The following is a 22,291-nucleotide window of genomic DNA, read 5'->3' as shown; positions in this document are numbered from 1 at the left end:
GCATTTTTTGTGTTTTGATCTTGTAGGTGGTTAAATTTACTGAAGTTTTTGTGTGGGTTTTAGCATCCTAATAGCCGGGGTAAGGATCAAGGTACGGTTAGCGGGTAATGCTAATGCTGCTCCAGCAGTGGTAGCCGGGGTTATCAGCGGGCAATAGGCCGATAATACTCACCTCTGAACGGGGAAATAACAGTTAGTATACTGAAACGTGAAATGTCTTTAATGCTCCTTAACACCTGACTGGTAAAATTCATGAATACAGCGCACTGGATTAAAAGGTGTACTGATGATTTCTGGGAAAATTAAAGGATTTTAGGTGCGCTTTATAATATTAAAAATACGGTACTCTAGAATTGTCCTGTAACGCCAATAAATCCAGCAGTGCAGAAAACACTTCTGGCCTCAGTGTGATTTTTAAATTCTAGCTTTAAACAGAGAGTTAGAACAAACTCTTCAGCCATAGGAATTCAGAGAGCTGTTTACTTATATACAATTTTAAAAAGTGTCTCTATTATTCAGCGAAGAATTTTAACTAGATATTGGAGCCCCCCGGCACTGCATTCAAAGACAAGAACACTAATAGAATAGGTTTACTGTGAACTGTATGCTGTAGCCATGGAAACAGACCAGCTGGCTATTTTTCTGCTGAACATGTAATCACTGAGCTTTAGCAAGGTTGCTTACCGTAGCTGGGTAATTTAAAACCACAACTAGCATAGGGCATTTTGGACACTGAAATGTGTATATAGTCACTGATCAGCTACAAAACCACACTCGTTGTCATTTGTGTCAATCTGGCAACCTGCGTGAGCTTTGGGTATTACTACATTTTTTATTTATTTAGCAAAAAAAGTACCAATACTGATATTTAAAAATGCTTAATGTATTTGTCTGGAGCAGTAATAGCCTGTATTCAAATGTTATACTATGAAATATGAGATTCTATGAAAATGTAATGGGAGAACAGGGCTCTTTCCTAATGTCAAGTAAAAGACCTCATTTCCAAGAGCACAGCCACGCACATGTAAATATATGCCTCATAAAGTCAGCCTTCTGTCATAGCTGTAATTAATTCCAGGGTAGCTTGTGGACATTTACGGGATTGCATTGCATTTTAGGACTGTCTTCCAAATGAGATTACTCTCGTATTCATAATATACAGCCAGCAAGCACTTATTTGAATGTAAAATTATCCTGAAAAATGGAACTTCTCCATTAGACGACTTCATCACCATATGTCTGTGAACACAAATTTGCATAGCCAAGCATTAATCTAACTACTATTAATCTAATGATGGATCATTAGGATGAGGAAAGCATCAATGCCTCATGCAATCCCCTTTCATCAAAGTTTCTACTTCTGCCTTCTTGTGATTTACAGTTGTGGTCTGAATTGACATATTCTCATAATGGACACAAACATCTTAATAATGTTGGCCTTTGAATGATTATCAGCATAGGGTAAACAGAATTCAGCCAGTCTTATACACACAGATGCTTTTGATACACACTGTAAAAGAACACTGACATGTACAGTATCTTTCTGATAGCATAGTAGAAATTAGCTAGTAAATACCTGTAGTACATTTTAAAGTGTGCGTTCAGTATATTTAATCACAATCATCTGTCGTTGACAGGTGACTTCACAGTGTTTAGAACCATGCTGAGGGTTTTCTATGGACGGGCTGTTGTGTGCTTATTTCGTCTTCTAAAGTAGCTAAATGCTAATGCTAACATTACAATCATCCACTGTTTTGGATTAGCCAGGCTAGCACACAATAAAATCTGTTTCATTCTAGGATTGATATTTAGGGCTTTATTGTTTTTTTTTTTTTTTAAATGTGTAAAATGTGTAATACATCTGTAAACTCTAAGTATGTAATGCTGTGCTAAGTAACATTTTCTAGACTGAACCCCTAAAAACTCTCACATAAAATTATCACACCAAACGGTTATGAGTACACTGCCTGGTGTCTGAGATATCAGTTTACCAGAGTTTTGATTGATTTTGGGTCTTAAACCTGTTCTTAAAATAAGAAACAAATTGTGAACAAATACACGCAGAGATTTTATCCAGGATGTAATAAAGTAATAGTCAAGTAAAAGATTATAGATCGACTAATCTGCACACTGTGAGTGTCTGCATACCAATGTACCAATGTACACAGACACACCACCCTCGCCTATAGTCTATAGCACAGCTGAACCTGTGAGGGCGCTGCAGAGGCAGATTTTATTACCACAATAAAAGCGTTTTTTAAAGGTTAGGAAAAGATTTATAAAACGTTTAAGCAAGTCTGAAATATTTCATTACTTCAGAGGAATTTATTTTAGCCATGAATAAAAACATGTTACATGCGGAACACAGGTTATACAGTAAGAATTTGGTCTTTATACAGTAGTAGTGCTGTAAAAATAACAGGAATGTTGTTGTAAAATGCTAGCTGTATTCTGTTAGCTAGCTAGTCTTTATCAGTGTCGTTAACAAGATATTTAATCCAAAAAAGAGTCACTGGAATCCTCGCTCAGCTTGTCCAGAGGTACTATTTCCTCAATTTACTTGTGTTTCTACAGTTGTATTGCTTTAAATTCTTTAAAGATGATAAAGGGTGTTAATTTCTACTACTACTACTAACTTACTACTTACTGTACTGCTCACACCAACACTACCTTAAACCTGACACTCTGGTATTAAAACTGTATATTATGAACAGTCAAATAATAAAATATGCTCATTTTTAATAATTCTATAATACCTTTTTTTTTAAAAAACAACTCTGACTTCCTGAACCTACAAAAGAACATCCTAAAAAAAAACGAGTGACAAGGTTAGCCAAATGGAGCTAAATCGCTAAACTAAACTAACTAGCTAGTGCATCAACAGACACTTGCAGTTAGCTAATTAGCTAGCGATACCACAGCACACACATAAACGTTTCTCCAGCAATGTTTCTTCCACACCTGCTCCTGCTACTCCTAACTGATAGTGGTATCAACCTAATGTTGTCAGCTAATAGAGTATCTCAAAATCCCCCCCCCCCCCCCCCCCCCCAAAAAAAAAAGTTAGAATATGCTTACTGGTAAAGGAAGGTGTTCTCCTCAAATGTTTCTCTCTCCCAGTGCAGCGTAGCTAGCGTTGGTTAGTTAGCTAGGTAGCTTCAAAAAAATTAAGGCAGGGAACAAAAAAAACTCTATGTTGAAGTTCATTTACAGATTTTTTTTGTCAATGTAGTTCAAGAGCTCACAAGGGAGGTTACAGTTTGGAGCTTAGCAGTCATTCTTTCTCCTTTGTTAGGGTGATTTAGGGAGGATACTGTGGTTGTTGTGGTTCCACTAGTTGAGTGTTGTTCATATTGTTCATATTCCTGGTGTTTGTGCGGAGGGTGTTTAGGAGTCTCGGTTAGTGGGGCTACCACCATTTTAAGAGAGATTTCCCACTCTGGTAGTCATTACATGCTCTCGCCCTCTTCTAAACTGTTTTAAAGCTGCTAAATTGGACTATGGCTTATCCTCGTTAGTCTGGACTCAGTGTTGCTGTTTCTACAATATAATGTTGACAGTGCTGATTTTTTTTTTATGAAATTTGGATTTTGTAAATTGTTCCACTTCAGAAAAAAATATGTCACTGAAAGCCCAACATTGCCATGCCCTCCATGTGGCCATGATGAGTGTATGTAAACGTCCAACCACAACTGTATCTACCTGCACGAAAGGGGTGGGTTGTAGTCTGGCTATGAAACTGACTGAATTAAGCTGTTGGACATTTTTGTCATTCAGTGTCTGTGCCCGGTTCAGACATTTGTGAAATTAAAAAGGACTACACTGGCCCGGGAATTAAAAATGGATGCTGATTCAGCCAACCTAACCCTGCCCCAAAAACAAAACTGGACTACAGTTTCTGTTTTCTGCTGGAACACAAAAATCCACTTAATCCTGGATACTATTTTTATTTTCTACAGTTTACCTGCCAACATGGCTGTGGTTATCGAGCTTCTGAAGAGAACATGTAGAAACAGAAATAAGCAGAGGTCTTCTTCATCTTCTTCACTGTCTGAAGTCTTCCTCCTCCATATCAGCTCAGCCAACATCTCCCACTGTGTCTATCTCCTGGTGGTTCTTCTTGAGAAACTAAAACTCTTGCAGGTTAATCTCCTCTATATGTACATTTTCTACAGTCCAGGCTTTACCTCAGTGCCCTTGTTCTTAATGGCTATCTGTGTGGAATGTTACCTGGCTGTCGTTTACCCGGTGTTGTACATAGCCGCCAAGAAGTTACGTCATCGGGGGTTGCTGTACACAATACTAGTTTGGGTGTATGCCTTCATCATGTGGCTGATCACTATCATTTACAATCTCCCCCTTTTTCACCCCATTAACATGCTGGCATTCTATGCCATCCTTCCTGCTGTGGTGTTCTTCAACATCGCTACACTGACGGTCTTGTACACTTCTGGCCCTGGAAACACCAAACAAACACTCAACACCACTAAAAGAAAGGCTTTCTCCACCCTTCTGAGCATGCTGGTGGTGATGGTGGTGTATTACATGCCAATAGTTTTATATTACACTTACAGGTTCATAGTACCAGCAAACCCAGAGACGCTTTCCTGTACTGAGTCACCTTGGGTGATGTTGCTGCCAAAAATAAGCAAGTTTGCAGCACCTTTGCTCTGTCTGTACAGCATAGGTAAACCAAATAACTGGGGTTGTTCAGTCAAAACTTGAATCCTGGTCAATATGGTCCTGTATTTGTATGTTAGCTTGCACTAGTTGACTATGGTTGTTATGATCATGTAACTGGATTCCATTACTAGTAGTAGTAATAGTAGTTTAAAACAACACTTTGTCACCTTGATGATATTGAATAAGAGACCACAGTTTCTGAATCAGTTTCTCTGATTTTGCTATTTATAGGTATATGTTTGAGTAAAATGAACATTGTTGTTTTATTCTATAAACTACTAACACAACATTTCTCCTAAATTCCAAATTGTCATTTAGAGCATTTATTTGCAGAAAATGAGAAATGGCTGAAATAACAATAAAGACCTTAAATAATGCAAAGAAAACAAGTTCATATTAATAAAGAATTAAGAGTTCACAAATCAATATTTGGTGGTTTTTACACACAGTTTTCATGCATCTTGGCATGTTCTCCTCCACCAGTCTTACACACTGCTTTTGGATAACTTTATGCCACTTCTGGTGCAAAAGTGCAAGCAGTTCTGCTTGGTTTGATGACTTGTGATCATCCATCTTCCTCTTGATTATATTTCAGAGGTTTCCAATTTGGTAAAATCAAAGAACATAACACGTTTAAGCAGTCTCTTTTTTTTCCAGAGCTGTGGTCTCTTGGAGCTGAGCCAAGAGACTAGGTGGTGACTAGGATTCTGTAATGCCACAACTGGACTGCATTGGATTGAAGTACCATTTCTGACACCCTTCACTTGAAAACTCACCTCAATATGAGAAAATATAGTCTGCGGCTAGGCTCAATCCCTATCTTGGAAACTAAACCTTTAGGATTTGTAATACGTAAACACTTAATGTCAGTACCATTGTGGAGTGCCAATGTGCTCTTTTGTAAACTTCAGGCATGCAGCAACTTTGATCTTTGATCCTATGAAAGCTTTTTTGGACGCATTGGCTTTCTACTTATCTTCTACAAGGAATGCTTTGTTGCTCTCAGGATTTGACAAGCGCATTAATGAGTTTAGGAAGTTGGATAATCACTAACCCCCCAACTCATCCCAAACCATTAGATGGAGCACCAACCATTATCCCAGAGAACTGTAGTTACTGTAGTACCTTCCACTGCTCCACGGCTCAACACTGGGGGGCTTTATATCCTTTGGCATGGTGCTAATAGGTACCCTCAAAAGGTACAGATTTTTTTTTTTTAGTAGAGGTGGCAACAAATATTTAGACTTATAGCGTATTGTATATAATTTGCTGATGCTATTTGTGCACATTTACAATTGGGAGGTTGCGTTTGATGCATTTTGTTGTCGCGGGCTGCGTTATCATCTTATGTCCTTTATGTAACAACCTTTTCATGTGAACCTTGTCATAAATATAGAAAATATGAAAATTCTTGATCAGTGTTTGAATGATAAGGCCATTATAGGTCTATGTACATGTCATTTGTATACTCCAGATGTAAATAATAGAAGATGGGTCTCGACAATACGATGGTTATGTCCTATACTCTCACGAAATTGTTTCTTGACTTCGCTTTTCTGCTAATGGTGCCTGGTCTACCTAATGGACTAAAAGGGGTGTGGCTTGAAATTAAGTACAGAAGAACAGAGTTTAAAAGACAGTGGACTGCTGGACCCTCGCTATCCCAGGGATAAATCATGGATGCTGAGCAAGACAATCTGAACAATCTGACCCAAGTTCTTAACCTGACTAACCTATCAGCTTTTCTTTTGTGCAACACTCCTCACATTGTAGCTTGGATAACACTGGAGATTATTTTTCTACTCTTTAGTTTTCCTGCCAACATGATCGTCCTGCTGGAGCTTCTGAAGAGAAAATATAAAAAAAGAAACATCAGGAATGTCTCCTTTCCCACTTCACTGTTTGAAACCTTCTTCCTGCAAATCAGCCTCATCAACATCTGCTACTGTGTCCACATTGTAGTGCTTGTACTGTATGAATTGAGTGTTTTGAAGGTCAATCTCTTATACTTCAATGTTCTGTACAGTCCATGCTATACGGCTGTTCCCTTGTTCTTAGTGGCCATCTGTGTGGATTGTTACTTAGCCGTGGTTTACCCGTTGGTGTACATGGCAGTCAGAAACCTGCCGCATCGTGGGCCAATGTGTACAGCGCTAGTTTGGGCGTATGCCTTAACCCTATCGGTGACGACCATCATTTACAAAATCTCATATTTCCACCCAATCAACATGCTGTCAGTATATCTCGGTCTTCCTGCTGTGGCGTTCTGCAACATCTCTACGCTGAAGGTCTTGTACTCCGCCGGACCAGAAAAGACCAACCCAATTCTAAACCCCGCCAAGAGAAGGGCGTTCTCCATCCTTCTGAGCATCCTGGTGGTGATGGTGGTGTATTACCTGCCCATGGTTTTATTCTACACGTATAGGTTCATAGTACCAGTAGACAGAGAGTGGATGGTGTGTTTTGAGATCCCCATGGTGATGCTGCTGAACACAGTGTGTGGGTTTTCCACACCTTTGGTAAGCCTTCATAGTGTAGGTAAGCTGAGCACCACATTTGGTTCAAACTGCCAGTTTAATTTTTTTTTGTCAGCCAGAAACTTCATTAATTATGTTTTTTCTTCTAAATCAAATCCAAACCACCTCTGAAGGTGGTTTGAAATTCCATCTGTTTTTGCATTCATTCACAATGAGACAAACAATGATTTCTTCAAATACTGAGTGATGGAAATGCAATTTGATTGATTTATTGAATGATGATGTTTCATCCAGTATGTGGGGACCATCATTATATTTGACTCCAGCCATGGGAAGTTCCCAGTTGATGATAATCTATAATGTGGTAATCTCAGGCTCTCTCTGGGATTTGTACACTACTGGGTCAGCATGATGTCTTTAAATCCCTGTTCTGCTGTGTTTATGGTTTATTTCTGTGAAGAAATATGGGTGAAGATAATAGAATAAAGGAAAATTCAATAAAATCTAATGGGCTGCTTTGTGTCTTTTTGGAATGTTGTAATGCACATTTGGACTCAATTCCAAATTGAAAAGAGGCTCAGAATAAAAAACAGAACCACTCTGGTTTTGACTAGAGAAAGAAAAAAAAACAGATATAGGGCTGACTACTTTTCACAGTTTATGTAGTTTTTCAAAAGCAATTTCTCAAAGAAAACATGGAAATATGCTGGCTGCCTTCCTGTAAGATAACCATTTTCTTGTTCAGAGATCTTTATTTTATTATTGTCAATTGACTTTTTATTGTGCCATCAAATACAGTTTTCTCATTGTGAGGCACTCAAAGGTTTGCACTCATTAAGACACAATAATATTTCTCGATTAAGAGGCACATCATCCTTTACTGCGAGAAGGGTTAGCCTAGGAGGCACTCAACCTGTTACTTTTCCTTCACAAGAAGGGCAGGCAGTAGGGTACTTTTTCTCTAGAGGCCACTTTAGCGCAAGGTGGCACAAAGGTAGGGGCAGTGGGCATTCGAGGGTAAATTTATTCAACTTAATTACTACTACTTAATATAAGGTGCAAATTAAAATCCTTCAATTTTCCCAAAAATCAACAGTGCACCTTGTGTATGAATTTTACGAGTCAGGTTGTAAGGAGCGGTAAAGCCACTCCTGTAGAACAGCGTTAGAAAAGAGTTTCAGTGAAGTTTCTCCATCACTCAGGCTGGAGCAGTATTAGCATTAGCTGCTAACCGCTGTGCTATCCTTTTCGCTGTTTAAAGGTAAGCATATCGTACTGTAGCATGCGTATACTGTGTTAAAACAAGCTACGCAGGACAAACCGCTAGCGGATAGCTGCCTGGGTTCCCGGAAAACTCAGGATTCCTCGCTAAGCGCTGCTAACGACGGCTAGTGCTGCTGTTAACCGCGCTAAAGTACTGGAAATTTAAGCTTACTGTCAAAAAACAGAAGGGCTTCACTTACCCAAATAAACAGTTTTCAGGAAAGAAATCTGTGTAGATTAACATCCAGGACTCATTTAATTTTTTCCTGTTTTCTTTTAAGTGTTACAGTTTTGTTTACTTAGGCACCCCCCAGCAGCGAGACCTAGCGACACCCTTGTTCCTTAATATTGTCGCTTAAAATGTACCTTACAATCCAATGCATTTTATGTATAAAAATAGACTAGAATATAGACATACATTGATAGTGCACTTTATAACACGGTGCTCCTCATAGTCATAAAATATGGTATAAATGGCATGCACTGAAGCTGAGTGCTCCTTTACTTTAACCATGGGAATTTAGTGCATTAATAAAAGGATCTTTGTAAAAGACTTTTATTTATAGTTTTGACTTTTTTTTGCTGTTGCTAGAGAGTAACTGCAGCAATTAAATATATACAAAGCTGCCATTTACTATTGTTTGTTTAATAAATTTATTTTCATTCTGGTTTACATGGTTTCTACAGAGCTGAAAGCAATGGAACCAAGCTGTCCATGTTTTCTACAGTCACTGGTATAACAGAATTACAGGGACAAATTCTAAATTCTGCAAAGTTCTGGTTCTTACATGTCCAGGTTTTGGTTTACCATTGTGATGTGAATGTGGCAAACATGTAATACAAATCATTGCTTAAACAGTTCAATCAGATAGTTCAATCCAAATTTCCCATGAAGGCAAAGCCCCCTTGCTGTGCATTGCAATCCTATTCCACACTGCTGACACAGCATACTCCCACATTTAGTACCAAACCCCCACATAGACACCAGCTGCCCTCAACCCAGATACACTGGTGAATGTGGACTGAACCACTGCTGTAGCAGCAGCAGTAAAAACAGCACCAACATAGTCTTCAGTCTTCTACTGACATTAGATAATAAGAATACAGCACCTCCCCTTGATATGACACCAGATAATATCTATCTGCTTCTTATACAGTATATAAAGAGAATACCGACCCTTGTTTGGGTCAAAAATGTGTGGGAGAAGGTCTGGCATGTTGTAAAATAACTAAAGCAAAAACTTTCAGTTTCATAATGTTTAGTTATTCATTTTATTATGAGTGAACATATTTTCAATTCACCATAATACATTTTAAGAGGGCTTTTCTTCTATGTGTCCTAAATGTAAAGTAGAGCCAGGCAGTCTTATTAGTTTGTTATGGTCATGTCATAGAATATAAAAAAGTGATAGGCAGCTGTTTTACAGGAATTGCACAACATTTTCAGAATCAATAAATAAATAATTAAAGTCTTTTAAGTTTTAAAAAAAGAGATTTACTTTTTCATTCTCCTTTTTAAATGTAGTTAATTTTTTGCTCACTTTTGGTGTTTAAGAGCATCAGTTGTGTTATGAACAGTCATAACACAACTGATGCTCTTAAACACCAAAAGTGAGCAAAAAATTAACTACATTTACAAAGGCCCAGCTGTTAACTAAATATCATTCCAAGTGACTACCTCATGGGAAGATGTGTAAAACGGTCAAGTAAGAGGTGCTACTTTTTGAAGAATCTAAAATATACAACATATTCTGGTTTGTTTAACATTCCTTTGTTTACTAAATAATTTTATATGTTTTTCTTCATAGCTTGAAAAACTTTAGTACTATTCTTTAATTCAAAACATTTTAAAATAAGGAAAAAGAAACACAAACAATGAAGAAACAAATTGTTGTAATTAATCTGTTCAGTGCACATTTTTATTTCGATTTGCTCACCGTCTCTGAGGAAAAAGACAAACATTACAGAAACAGGTAGAAGGGAAGGGCTTCTCTCAGTAAGCACCAGCGTGAACACGTCCACGTGATGCCGAGAGGAAGCGCACACTTAAGATAAATTAAAAACGTTACTTATATTAAATACATACACAGATTGCATTTGCTCAACAAGGACAAGCAGACATGCCGAGCCTTTACTCACATCATAAAAAACTGTCTCATCATTTGTGTATAAAAGAGTTTGAATCGAAAGACTTGCGAAAGAAGGGACAGGGAAGCGTGCATTATTACAAAACACAGCATGTGCTTCCTGTTAAAAACGCTCCCAGAATCAGCTGATAAAAGCAGCATGGCTACAGCTCCAAGACAAGGGTAGGAGAATGGGAAAGAACAGGTGAAGCAAAGGGTAAAAGGAACATCTGCCACACACCCCCTTTTCCTACTGCACACAGGATTTTTGTTCAAATAAATAAATACTCCAGCATTTCCTGAACTTAATCTCTCGCTGACACATCTGTATTATGAAGTAGAGTCTTGTGGAGGACAATTCTGATGTATTTCTGCCACCAAGGAATCACCACTAAAGCTACTGCCTCAAAAATAGTTCATAAAAAGAGTTTGTATACAGTCTACTCTACATATATGCATAAATACCTCATCACTATAGATAACAGCAATTCTTAAACAAAGTGAAAGTAATCTGAACTGTTTCTTATAGTATTAAAAGATAATTAGACAAAACCTCATAAGTATAACTTTGTAAAGATCATAGTTCATTAAATAATCAAATAATGAGAACATTTTGCAACCAGCCAATGTACTCACTTTTAACATCAAACCACCCTATCAATATACATTAAGTATAAAAAAAAGAGGATTCTTCAAATCGTTCAGTTTCACAGTTGCTGTAAAAGTGTTCTGTTGTTAAAGGCTTCTTGATCAAACTTAATTTTTTACTCAGACTTTAAGTTAGATCTTACTCCAATCTAAGAAATCAAGATGCTCAGATACTGAACTCCATATGAACACACTCACTGGTCAATATTAGAACAGATTTTCTGAGACAGTTATTTTTCTCTTCTTTTCTTAGCAAAGAGAAATTGCATTAAATTACTGATTTAACCATACAATACAGATGGGGCAGAAAGAAATCAGACTGAAAAATGCTGGAGTATAACTTTAAAGACACAGGCAAAGAGTTTTGTTCAGCTTAATGGAATATAAAAAGGGAAATCTTAACGCTGTGTTAACTGCACTGAATAAATTGGATTACAAATTTGATTGTACTCCATTTAACAGAGTTTGGTCAGATATTGACCTCGAGGAGACAAGGTCAATATAAGTCTCTGATCTTCTTCAAACAGAGAATAAAGAGTAGATTAGTGCCAGAAATGTTTCTCTGATGTTCCTCTTGCTGCTGGTTGAAAAAGGTATTCCCCTTGTGTTTTATGCAGGTTCCCTATTTCACCTCTTTAATTTTTCACAAATTTGTTTAGACTAATAATCTGTTTTGGAAAAGTCCTGCAAAATAAATGTTTCTATATTCTATATTACTGGGCAATATATTAGTACATTTGGTTAGTATTTTTGGCTACTCTCTAAAGCACTGGTCTCCAACAGAGCAGACTACTCCATTAACAAGGCAGTGACTGATTAAGCTGACTGGACAGAGAGTTTAAGTGGGGCAAAGCAGCAAATCAAAAAGATTCATGCATGCAAATAAAAATCCGAGAGGGTCCGACGGCAGGTTCGGGTTCAGGCAGGAGCAATGGAAGTAGTGGATACATTCTCAGATGCCAGGAGCTGTGGAAGCAGTGTGTGTGTGTGTTTGTATATGTTTTTACATGGCTTTCACTTTAATCTGCTTCATCTTCATCTGCTTCTTATCCATTTTCTTCTGCTCACGACGCTGGGCAGCTTCCTGAAAGAGAAACAGTGAGAAAGGTGAGGAATTTCAGCTGAACATTAACTAGGAGAGTTAAAATCCAACAATGCACTGAAGCAAATCAAACTTAAGTGATTCAACTGCACTGATGGAAGCATTCTTGCATTTATCCATACAAATTAAGGTTTTCAGGCTATTTTTCAATAATGGAAAGAGTTTTCTGGTCCACTCACTCCTTCCCAGATGCAACGCTCACTCAAGTTGCCAGAATGACACAGTGGCAAGTGACGATGAGTCTTACTCAGTAGTTAATCAGTGAATATATACACATTTTACTGTCCAAAATGCCCGTCTTTGCTACACTAGTAATGGTGGTAAAATTACTCAGCTATGGTTAGCAACCTTACTGAAGAACAGTGATTACCTGTTCAGCAAAAATCTAGCCGGTTCACCCGTTTCCATGGCTGCTGCACACTGTTTGCGTGCTGTCTATACCCGACAACCCAGGGTGTCAAAATGGGATGGAGAAATGGCGGTAGGCAGATTAGGAGGCTAAAACTAGCATAGATTCCTGTGATGTACCGCACAGTTCAAATAAATAAATAAATAAAAAATACTGGCTGAAGCTCTGCTGACAAGAGCTGTCAGTGCTTAATCTCAGCATGTGTCCTTAATATCTGATACATCTTAATCATGTTATAAGAGGAAAATATAATCCTTAAAAATAATATTGAGATGAGTTATGAATTCCTGTTGAGCCCTATTTGCACCCATTTTCAATAACCTCTCCCAAGTTGATGAATCATCATTCTCTTTTTCCCCTCCCTCCCTCACCTCTAGACGGCGCTGCCTCTCAGGGTCCTCCTCGTTCATAATCCTTTCCTTCTCAGCTCTCTTCTTCTCCTCTCGACGAGTCTGGGCTGCCTCCTGCCTCTGAGCGTGAGTCTGCTTCAGGAAGTTCTCCTCCACACGGGCACGGTTCCTATCAGCCTTCATCTTTCCCTACACACACAGAGACACACACACAATCAGTAAGTAATCTGTGCACCAAAAAATTTAGGCCCAAACCCATTTCACCCCTACCCCTATGTTTTGCATGTGCACGCCAAGGGGTAGGTTGTCCCGATTCTTGTTAGGCTAGAGGGATAGAGGGGAAGGGATAGAGCTTGCTAGCCCTACATGCAGAGATTTTTCAGATGCACATTTTAAACCGAGGGGTATGAGAATTACTGGTAAGATAGCAGAAAAAGCAAGCAAAGGAACTATTTACTTTGTTAAAAGTGACAATTAGCACTATATTGCCAAAGTTATGGAGAATTCAGTCATAAAACATTGAAACTACACATAACAAGCATAAAAAATGTCAGTACTAATTTGTCTTAGTAGCTAGCTAGCTAGCTAGCTTTACAGTTTCAACATTTAAGGCGGAATGGAAAAATAAAATAAAAACTAATAAAAGCTAATTTCAGCTCCCAATCATTAGCAATAGGCAGTAATAATTTATTTCTGCACTTATCTCACACCCTTCTGCAGACATACAATGCTCTAAATTAACTAGTTAACCAGCAGCTAGGTTACTGAATGTTAGATCTCCACTGCCATCACACCAGCCCGGCAGGGTATCGGGTGCTTGAAGGGTTGTCCCAATTTATAGGGGGAGGATTTCACCCCTTCCACTATCTCTGTTACACTCAAAAAGAAGGTGTAGGGGTAAGCATTAGGGCCAAGGGATGAAATAGGATTGGGCCTTAGGGCGTTTTCACACCATTTCACACCAACTATTTGGTCGGAATAAAACAGACACTCTGTTTAAAAACGTAGCAGCATTTAGGTTTGTGCCTGTGTGAAACCAAAAGCTCCAAGTAAACAAACTCAATAACTGATTCAGACCAGATAAATGAACTACACGTGTGAAAATGCGCTTAGGTTCCTGAAACAACATACACACTCCTATCTAGCACCTTTTAAATGTGCCACAGTTTTAGCTGAGCTAGGCTGTATTACATAAAGTATTTTCCCTTTACAGGTTTCTTATATGGAAGGGTGTCCAAAAGAAACAAGTTGAATAACTTAAATAAAAGAGATTAGTCCAAAATACTCAAAAGTATAGATCACACTGCTGTTTTCTTTAACTGAAAGTAAACTATTCCTTTCCTTTTCACCTAAACATTTCTTCAGACATTCTTTTTGTAGCATTTTATCGTAAAAACACCTTATACTGATAAATGACACTTCTACTCTTTCCTTCTTCCTAATCAGGGTGAATACACACTTTACTAAATATGTTTTATAATATACAACAGCACATTTGAGTATCTGTACGTTTGTGCACTCACCTCTCTGTTGAGGCGCAGCTTCTTGACTTTGTCAATGCTGTAGATCACCATGTTCATCAGGGGCAGCAGACTGTCCATGTCTTTGGGAGATGTGTTACCCATCCCAGGCACTAGACACATAGATCAATGCCATTATTATTAAAGATTAAAACATACATACACATACAATAAATCTGTCCAGTAGCATCTGAATAACACAAAAAAGGTGAAACAAGGAATTGAAAAGATTAAGATGTACAGATTCTCCATATCTTTGTGTGTCTTACCATTAAATGTAAACAGCAGCGTTTTCTTGGTCTCAGGGAGCTTTAAAGGCTGGCCCTCCCTAAAACGCACAACAATAACAGATACGTATAAAGGTAAGTTACAATATTACACCAGTAATTAATAAACAGCAAAAAAAAAGAATGAAAAAGAATGAAAAAAACTCTTACTCTTGCATAACTTTTGGACCAGAAAATTGGTCCGAGAAATGGATGGACTCAATCTTGTCGGCATGGTTGACGATGTAATGTACCATCTAAAAGACAAATAGAAAGACATGATTATTTCAGAAGGTGTATATTGGTCTGTGATTTACCAATATCTTGCTTCTTCACTCTATATAAGTCTAAGTAAACTGTCCCACATTAAGCTGATGTGTAAGAGTATTCAGCTTACCTTACTGTCCATCACTCCATCCGTGACCTCGCCCATCTCTGATAGGATGGCCAGAGAGTCAGGGAGGCCGTACTTCGCCCCCGACTTGGGCTTATCTCCGCAGAACTCACTCTAGAGGAGAAGAAAAAAAAAAATTAAGACAGAAAGGTAAACAGAAATACAAAGAAAGAAAGATATAAGCAGAATGAAAAATGTTAATTTCCAGTTTCTGCCCAAAACCAGACAATCCCTTTTTTGTCTTACCAGGTCCTGCATCTCCTTCTGCAGCCGGCCCATTGCCTTCCGGCTGCCCACAGCAAATACGAACGTATCCATGTCTTCATCATTCAGAGTAACTTTGATTTGCTATTAAAATAAAGGATAAAAAAAAAAAATGAGGGGGGGATTTATTCAGACACTCGGGACAACAGTATCGAACATTGATAGGAACAGAACTGTAAACAATTCACTGTTGGAAAAACATCACTGATCTGACATAAACTTTATGTTCTGTGACTAAGTTGCAATAGAAATCTTGTTTTTGCAAGAATAATGCACACAAACGCTACCACAATCTCTATTGATATGTGGAAAACTCCATGAAACCCGGCTTTCTGAGTTGGGGCATCAATTTTAAAAAAGATATCAGCGTTTTTATTGTTACGTGTTGATTTTTTGTTGTTTTACACAACATAACTGCTGTCGGTTTTAATGGTTTATTCTTATATGCACGTTAAAAAACAAACAGGTTGGAACATGCTACTTATACTTCTCAATGGAAAAAACAACCTAAGGGCAACCTAAGAGTAACCTAAATTGGCTCTTGGTTTATTTCGTTTACAGTTGTGAATATACTTCCCATTTTTTTCTGGAACAAAAATGTCTAACTAACTTACTAACTAATAAATAAATAGATAAATATATATTTATCAACTGACTAAAACCATTCGAACAGAAATCCTGCTGCTCCAATGTCACATGAACTAATGAGGTGGACTTGAGGGCAACGCTAGGAACAATCTTGGAAAAATCTGCAGAAAGATATTGATTATAAACTCACCACTTGATCACAGGTTGGCCTCATCATCCTGGCCAATACATTCAGCAGGTCCTGTCTTTTCAGAAACTGTAGAGACCATAAAAACAATTCAATTAAACTCATCTGTCAAAATATATTGGATATTGGAATCAACCCCTTTACTAAAACAGTGGAGACACATTCACACCTTCAGTTGAATGAGCATGCCCTCGCAGCAGACACGTCCTGAGCACCACAGATTATAGATGTGTTCATTCTCTTGGTTTAGCTTCCCCGTGCTGGTGGCTTCCTTACTCGTACCATCATCACCTATAGGTCAGCATTAGCAAAACAAAAAACACATGCAGATTTTCAGAACATTTGAATAATTTACGGGTGATAAGGTAGACTCGGGTGAACCACATAATTCCCTTGTTTTACCCTACAGTCTTTAAAATGTATGAACATCCCTGCTTCAGCCATACTCTAGACTAGTGCACCACTGATATGTGAATAAATATTATTGTGTTTTTTTTTTATCTGAAAACTTTATAATGGGCTGCAATTATTATTAATATTGTTGTATAGCTATGTCTGCTTCCACATTCTTTTGCTTATATTATCATTTTGCAAACCTTTACAACATCATGTACTGTCTGAGCTAATTTCTCTCACTGTTAATCTTGCACAGATATAAAAAAAAAAGGTTGTTCACTTAAAAGGTTAAGCACACTAAGTTTCATTCTCCAATATTTTCTTAAGCAAAATCCTAATATCTGTCAGATTTATTCACCGTTCTACTCTTATAATAACGGATCCTACTGTCCTCATAAACTGAACAAATCAATAATAAGAAAGCAGTGGTAAATGTCAGACACTTTGTGAAATATTAATCTTTTTTTCAGAACATATTTAACTAAACTAAATGAGAGACTAAATAAACTGTACTAAAAATGCAAGAGTAAATGGAAATGATATTTACCAACAAGGGCAAAGTTGCTCTCCAGCAGCTCTCTATGAGAGTTAAACCATGCCTGAGCAAGTCTGCTGTTTTTGTTCTTGCCAATGATGTAATTCATGATGTAGGCAAGGAGGCCAGTGACCATCAGGATCTCCATGTAGTAGCTCTCCCAGCTATTCTGGAGATGTGCTGGGACCTACAACACAAAAAAAGTCAATATAAGCAATGGATCAGTGTATCTGTATTTACCTCAACTGGATGCTTTTTTAAACGTTCTAATGGTAGAAAATGTTATGTTTCACAGAGCTTTATAAGATCAATGTATCTAAGGGAGAGGTCAGTTAAAGCAACAGTCTGTAATATTTGGGGATTCTCTGGTGAAAATGTGTAATTGTACACACCATGTGGAAGCATACTGTATTTTAAGGACTACAGAGTGCACCTTATTATAAGGTGCATCATCAATGAACATCTATTACCTGGTCTATTTCCATACATAAGGCACATTTTAAGCAACAATATTAAGGAACAAGGGTGTTGCAATGTTTTCCTTCTGCCACACGACAGCGCTAGACTTAGGAACACTGAGTGTTCCGGTTAGCCAGGGTACTATCAGCTAGTGGTTCATCCCACATAGCTTGCTCTATCACAGTAAACGACCAGGCTACAGTCCGATATACTCACCTCTAAACAGTGAAAGAGCTAGTGCTGCAGTTAGTGGCTAATGCTAATAATGTTTCAGCCTGGAGAAACTGAGACTTACTGAAACTCCTTCATAAGGCTGTACTTAACTACATCATCACTACATTAGGTGCACCAGATGATAAGACGCACTGACGATTTTGGGGGAAAATTTGATTTTAGTGTGCCTTATATAGCGAAAAATATGGTACCTCCACATGTGAAATTCTGCATTTTTTAATATATTGTTTAGTCAATGTTTGTGTAAATTCTGTCTCCTCCCAACTCAGGAATAATTTAATTTAAAGGTTTAATTTCAAAGAAAAAAGAAGATACAGACTGCTGCTTTAAAAACCTCCAGCTGAATTAGTATTACCCATAACATATGGTTTCTTCTTATTAATAATGCTTTTTTTCATTGTGTGTGTTCATGTACTGCCCTTTAATATCGCTCTCTTTCACACATCAAGCATGCTAGTGAAAATCAGATAATCTGTGAAATCTTTTACCTCTCGATAGATGAGCGTGTCCTTGAAGGACGGGTTAGACTTAGACTCATAACCCTCAAATTCCTCTTGGTCATACTTGTTGAACATATCCTGATCCTGTTATGGCAAACAGAGACAATATACATGAATTTTATGTTTATGGTCATAAAAAAAAAATCAAAATTTACTTAGAATAAAATACTACACCCCCATTATTACTCTATTCATCCAACCAACACCCCAAAATAAGACTTGGCCTTTAAAGTACATTACACTCACCTGTGCATCTGCATCTTCAAACTCGTCTTGCCCATCCTCAGTTTCCACTGTGGCTTCATCTTCATCATCTTCTACAGGCGAGGATGATGGCGCTGGCCTTGGTGGAGGCTCGCTTTCAGTCTCCACTGTTGGGTCCTCGCTAACATCCTCAAACTCAGCAAAGTCGTTATCATCAAACTCAGCTAGGTCCTCCCCGTCGTCAAACTCATCATTGTAGCGCCCCCTGGTGTCGGGCAGGGCCAGCAGCAGCAGCAGGGCTGGGAGCAGCAACAGACAGCTCCTCATGGCTCAATCTGGAGAAGAAGAACAGAAGCAGATAGGATTTTAAATCTGTGAATAGTAGGAATGTATAAAAATGCATTGTTGTACTGATGAGGCTTAGTTTTATTGATTGACCTGTAAATTTTATTATCAGCTATACTATCATTCGGTAAAGTACGCAGCCATTTTTTTTTTACAAAATATAAAAGTGAGACAAATCCTTTCCAAGTTGATTTTAGTCAGAAACAACAATACAAGGGAATCACGTTTTACTTTTAAAATTTATCTCTAAAACAAGTTTACATTAGATCATCATTTCAGAGCATTTTCTGGGCCCGTTCACTGTGTTTTTTTAACTATTGTAAAGTTTACAGTGTACATAACCACATAAAGCATTAGCACATTTCAGTTACCTATTGACAAAGAAACTATGTATCTATGTATAATACGCATACCAGTATAGTTCTTTAATGAACTATGAATGCTTGTGGATTAATATCATCCCAGAAATTACTGCGATAAACAATATTACTGTGATTTAAGATCATTAATTGCTACTGATATAATGATGATCAAATAGCATAACTAAGCAATTATACTACTTTTAACGCAATAAAATGTTAATTCAAATAGACAATATCACAATTATCAAATATTATTGAGGTCCTGTCTAATTATTTCAGAATAAATCGATAATGTAATCAATAGTGTAATTGTGACAGGCCTACATACATTACAGAGCTTTAGTGACCCATTAAGGTGCATACATATGTAAGTGCCCAAATGGGAAACTGTGACATAGGGAACAGCTGGGTAGAGGCCAGGAGCAAATGTTTAAACACCAAACGTCTCTACCAGTCATTTATACACTACAACAGTGTACCCTCATCACCCCCCACACTCACGTTCTGTTATTAGTAAACCAGAGGAAGGACCCCTGCCCCCCACTCAAGAAAGCAACGGTAAATACCTAAGGGCTAGGCTATAACCCATCTTGACAATAAAATAAAGCCTTTATATAAACATTTCATGTATCACAGTATTTAAAAAAGGCTGAAACAATCTAAGACAAAAGCCGCACTTTACAGGGTCTCAAAACACTACTCTACAAAAATGAGAGGTTTTTAAAATTTGTCTTTTTTTTAAATAGACATTTTCAATTAAAAGAAAAAATTAAGGGCTTAATTTGCAGACAACAACTGCCCCTTAATACTTCAATTTTTGTGTGCAACCCTATTAATAAATGCATACATCTACTTAAAGCTGTACCTACTGCTAAAACAATTTAGCAAATGCACACATAAAGCTTGTCTCATTGCTGTAGACAGGTATTTCCAATAGATACAACTGATGCAAATAAACATGCAATAAACAGAATGCCTAATGACAGGCAAGGGATATAGTGGTACAAATGCTTCTAGTATTAGGCTGAGAAACAGTGAAACTGTGTTATATTTAATGATTGCACATCGTATACTTTTGGGATGAGATAGGGACGACAAGATGAGAATAAAATGTGGTGTTGATCATCCAGCATCATGATCTTATTAATGCTCTTGTTGCTGAATGCAACGAGAATGAGATCCTTACAGCAATGCTCAAAGATCTAGTAGAAAGCCTTTCTTTCCTAAACAGCAGAGACTTCAATTCCAACTAAATCGGGACAAACTCTACTTTAAAAACAATATTTGAAGTTGGGAGAAATAATGAATGATCACGTGTCCGGATAAATTTAGACAATACAAAACTACTGAAAATAGACATAACCACAACGAATAAATCGTATCGAAGCTAAAGTGGTGTGGATCGTTACACCCTAAATATCAAACTGATCAGTTCCCCTTCATTAAACTAAGGTCAAACACACGCTTTTAGTAATCAAGCAACTGTCCAACTACAATCGGGACAAATCCTAATCTAAGAGTCCAACATGCTGACAAATCAAATCTCCACAGAAATCTAGCTACTGCTTTTAACCAGCTGGACAGATTAGAGCCTAACAGCTTATTTAGCTTAGCCTAGCCGAGCTTACCTAGGTTACACTACCTAGTTTATAGTGGCGATGGCGTCTATATTTAAACAGTAAAACAACAAATTACTGCCTATACAAATAAAGTTACATAATAGCGATTTAATAACATAAACATTATCTAACTAGTTAAATACTAACAATATTTACGTCGAGAATGAGTTAGCAATTATGCTAACCTAAGCTAATTAGCTTGCTAGCAAGATAACCTTACTGGCTAGGTAACTACGTTAGCTTTCTGGTGGCTAAGATAAGGGAATAGGACAGGTGCTTCACTAACGTGTCACTTATATTAGTTAACTAGCTAACACACAGGCTCGTTAACAAATATTTAATTAATTAACGTTTAAAATTGTGACTGGTGTTATTTATCTGTAGCTAAAAGAAGTAAAACCAGCTCATTGCAAGCTATCTATAGTTAACCTAGCTAGCCAACTAACGTTAGCTAAGTAGCTGGAATTTCTCCCGTTCCACCTTAAATGTTAAAGCGGACAGATTGGAGGTGCTGCACTTTTTAAGGTGGAACGGGGGAAAATAGAAGAATTTAAGAGGTTAAATCAGATCATATTTAGAGCAAGTAACAACATGTTATATGTAGATATAAGACTTTATATTAAACTCTGTAAAATCCTATCTTAGCTAAGTTAGCCGGCTGCTCCTACTAGCGAGCTAACTCTATGCTAACAGGCTACCAGTTCAGCGTTTTTTTAGACTACAGTATCTGACAGTAGGTTTAATACGAGATAAATTATGGCTTGGCGTCTTTTTTGACCTTCTAAAATGTAACTACACCCCCAAACAAACAAGCAACAAAAGTGTTTCAAAGGTAACCAATTTACCTTCTAGTTCTTCTTGTATTACGACGTTATAAGCCAGGCGTTTCTTGCTTGTGTCGACAGTATCTCACAGCTCGCCGTCTGCCTGTCGTACTGTCTTCTGCAAGCGAGGGCCGCGTCCCAAGCCCATTTCCCAAGTATGTATTGCTGCAGACTGGAGCACCTCCAAAGGGGAGGGTCTTAGCTCCAAATGGGAAGTCCCCAACTCCAAAGGGGAGGGGCTTACCTCCAAGTGGGAAGTCCACCAACAGTATCTCACCACGGCTCCGGCGAATGTCATAATAAAAGCCTTCCGCGATTATTATTATTACTATTATTCTGTTACATCAAATTTAATGTTATATAGAATGTACTATCACATTATATTATATTATATTATATTATATTATATTATATTATATAAAAGTCTACATCGTAAGGCAGGGAGACCTCACTCAACACAGCTCCATTTCTCTGCTGAATGCCACAAAAAAAAGTCTTCCGTGATTAAAAAGCTCATGGATGTCAATAAATATATT

The 22,291-nt window shown here is 37.7% G+C and overlaps 2 protein-coding genes across 2 annotated transcripts; one reads left to right on the top strand and one right to left on the bottom strand.

Moving 5' to 3' along the window:
• Nucleotides 1-99: 99 nt before the first annotated feature.
• On the top strand, nt 100-7,642 carry LOC125784434 (uncharacterized). Its single transcript, XM_049467999.1, has one exon. The coding sequence runs from the start codon at nt 6,360-6,362 to the stop codon at nt 7,329-7,331; it is 972 nt and encodes a 323-aa protein (XP_049323956.1). The 5' UTR covers nt 100-6,359; the 3' UTR covers nt 7,332-7,642.
• Nucleotides 7,643-10,320: 2,678 nt separating this feature from the next.
• Nucleotides 10,321-21,903, bottom strand: ccdc47 (coiled-coil domain containing 47). Its single transcript, XM_049467998.1, has 13 exons — nt 21,777-21,903; nt 18,648-18,940; nt 18,390-18,485; nt 17,221-17,395; nt 16,447-16,568; nt 16,281-16,346; nt 15,485-15,586; nt 15,242-15,352; nt 15,016-15,101; nt 14,848-14,906; nt 14,582-14,691; nt 13,080-13,247; nt 10,321-12,281 (listed from the first exon to the last, which is right to left on the bottom strand). The coding sequence occupies exons 2-13, from the start codon at nt 18,930-18,932 to the stop codon at nt 12,201-12,203; spliced, it is 1,461 nt and encodes a 486-aa protein (XP_049323955.1). The 5' UTR covers nt 18,933-18,940; nt 21,777-21,903; the 3' UTR covers nt 10,321-12,200.
• Between the last annotated feature and the right edge of the window lie 388 nt (nt 21,904-22,291).

The sequence above is a fragment of the Astyanax mexicanus genome, chromosome 19 (assembly GCF_023375975.1).
Source record: "Astyanax mexicanus isolate ESR-SI-001 chromosome 19, AstMex3_surface, whole genome shotgun sequence".
In the NCBI taxonomy this organism is placed as follows: domain Eukaryota; kingdom Metazoa; phylum Chordata; class Actinopteri; order Characiformes; family Acestrorhamphidae; genus Astyanax; species Astyanax mexicanus.
This window is presented reverse-complemented; position numbering and strand designations above follow the sequence as displayed.

Bases quoted from the DNA above. Each gene is read 5' to 3' on its own strand.
- ccdc47 (XM_049467998.1), bottom strand. From the start codon at position 18,932: ATGAGGAGCTGTCTGTTGCTGCTCCCAGCCCTGCTGCTGCTGCTGGCC. The intron at 14,907-15,015 runs GTAAGAGTTTTT...TGTGCGTTTTAG, and splicing joins GGTCCAAAAGTTATGCAAGA to GGAGGGCCAGCCTTTAAAGC. The intron at 12,282-13,079 runs GTGAGGGAGGGA...TTTCTCTTTCAG, and splicing joins AGAGGCAGCGCCGTCTAGAG to GAAGCTGCCCAGCGTCGTGA.
- LOC125784434 (XM_049467999.1), top strand. From the start codon at position 6,360: ATGGATGCTGAGCAAGACAATCTGAACAATCTGACCCAAGTTCTTAAC.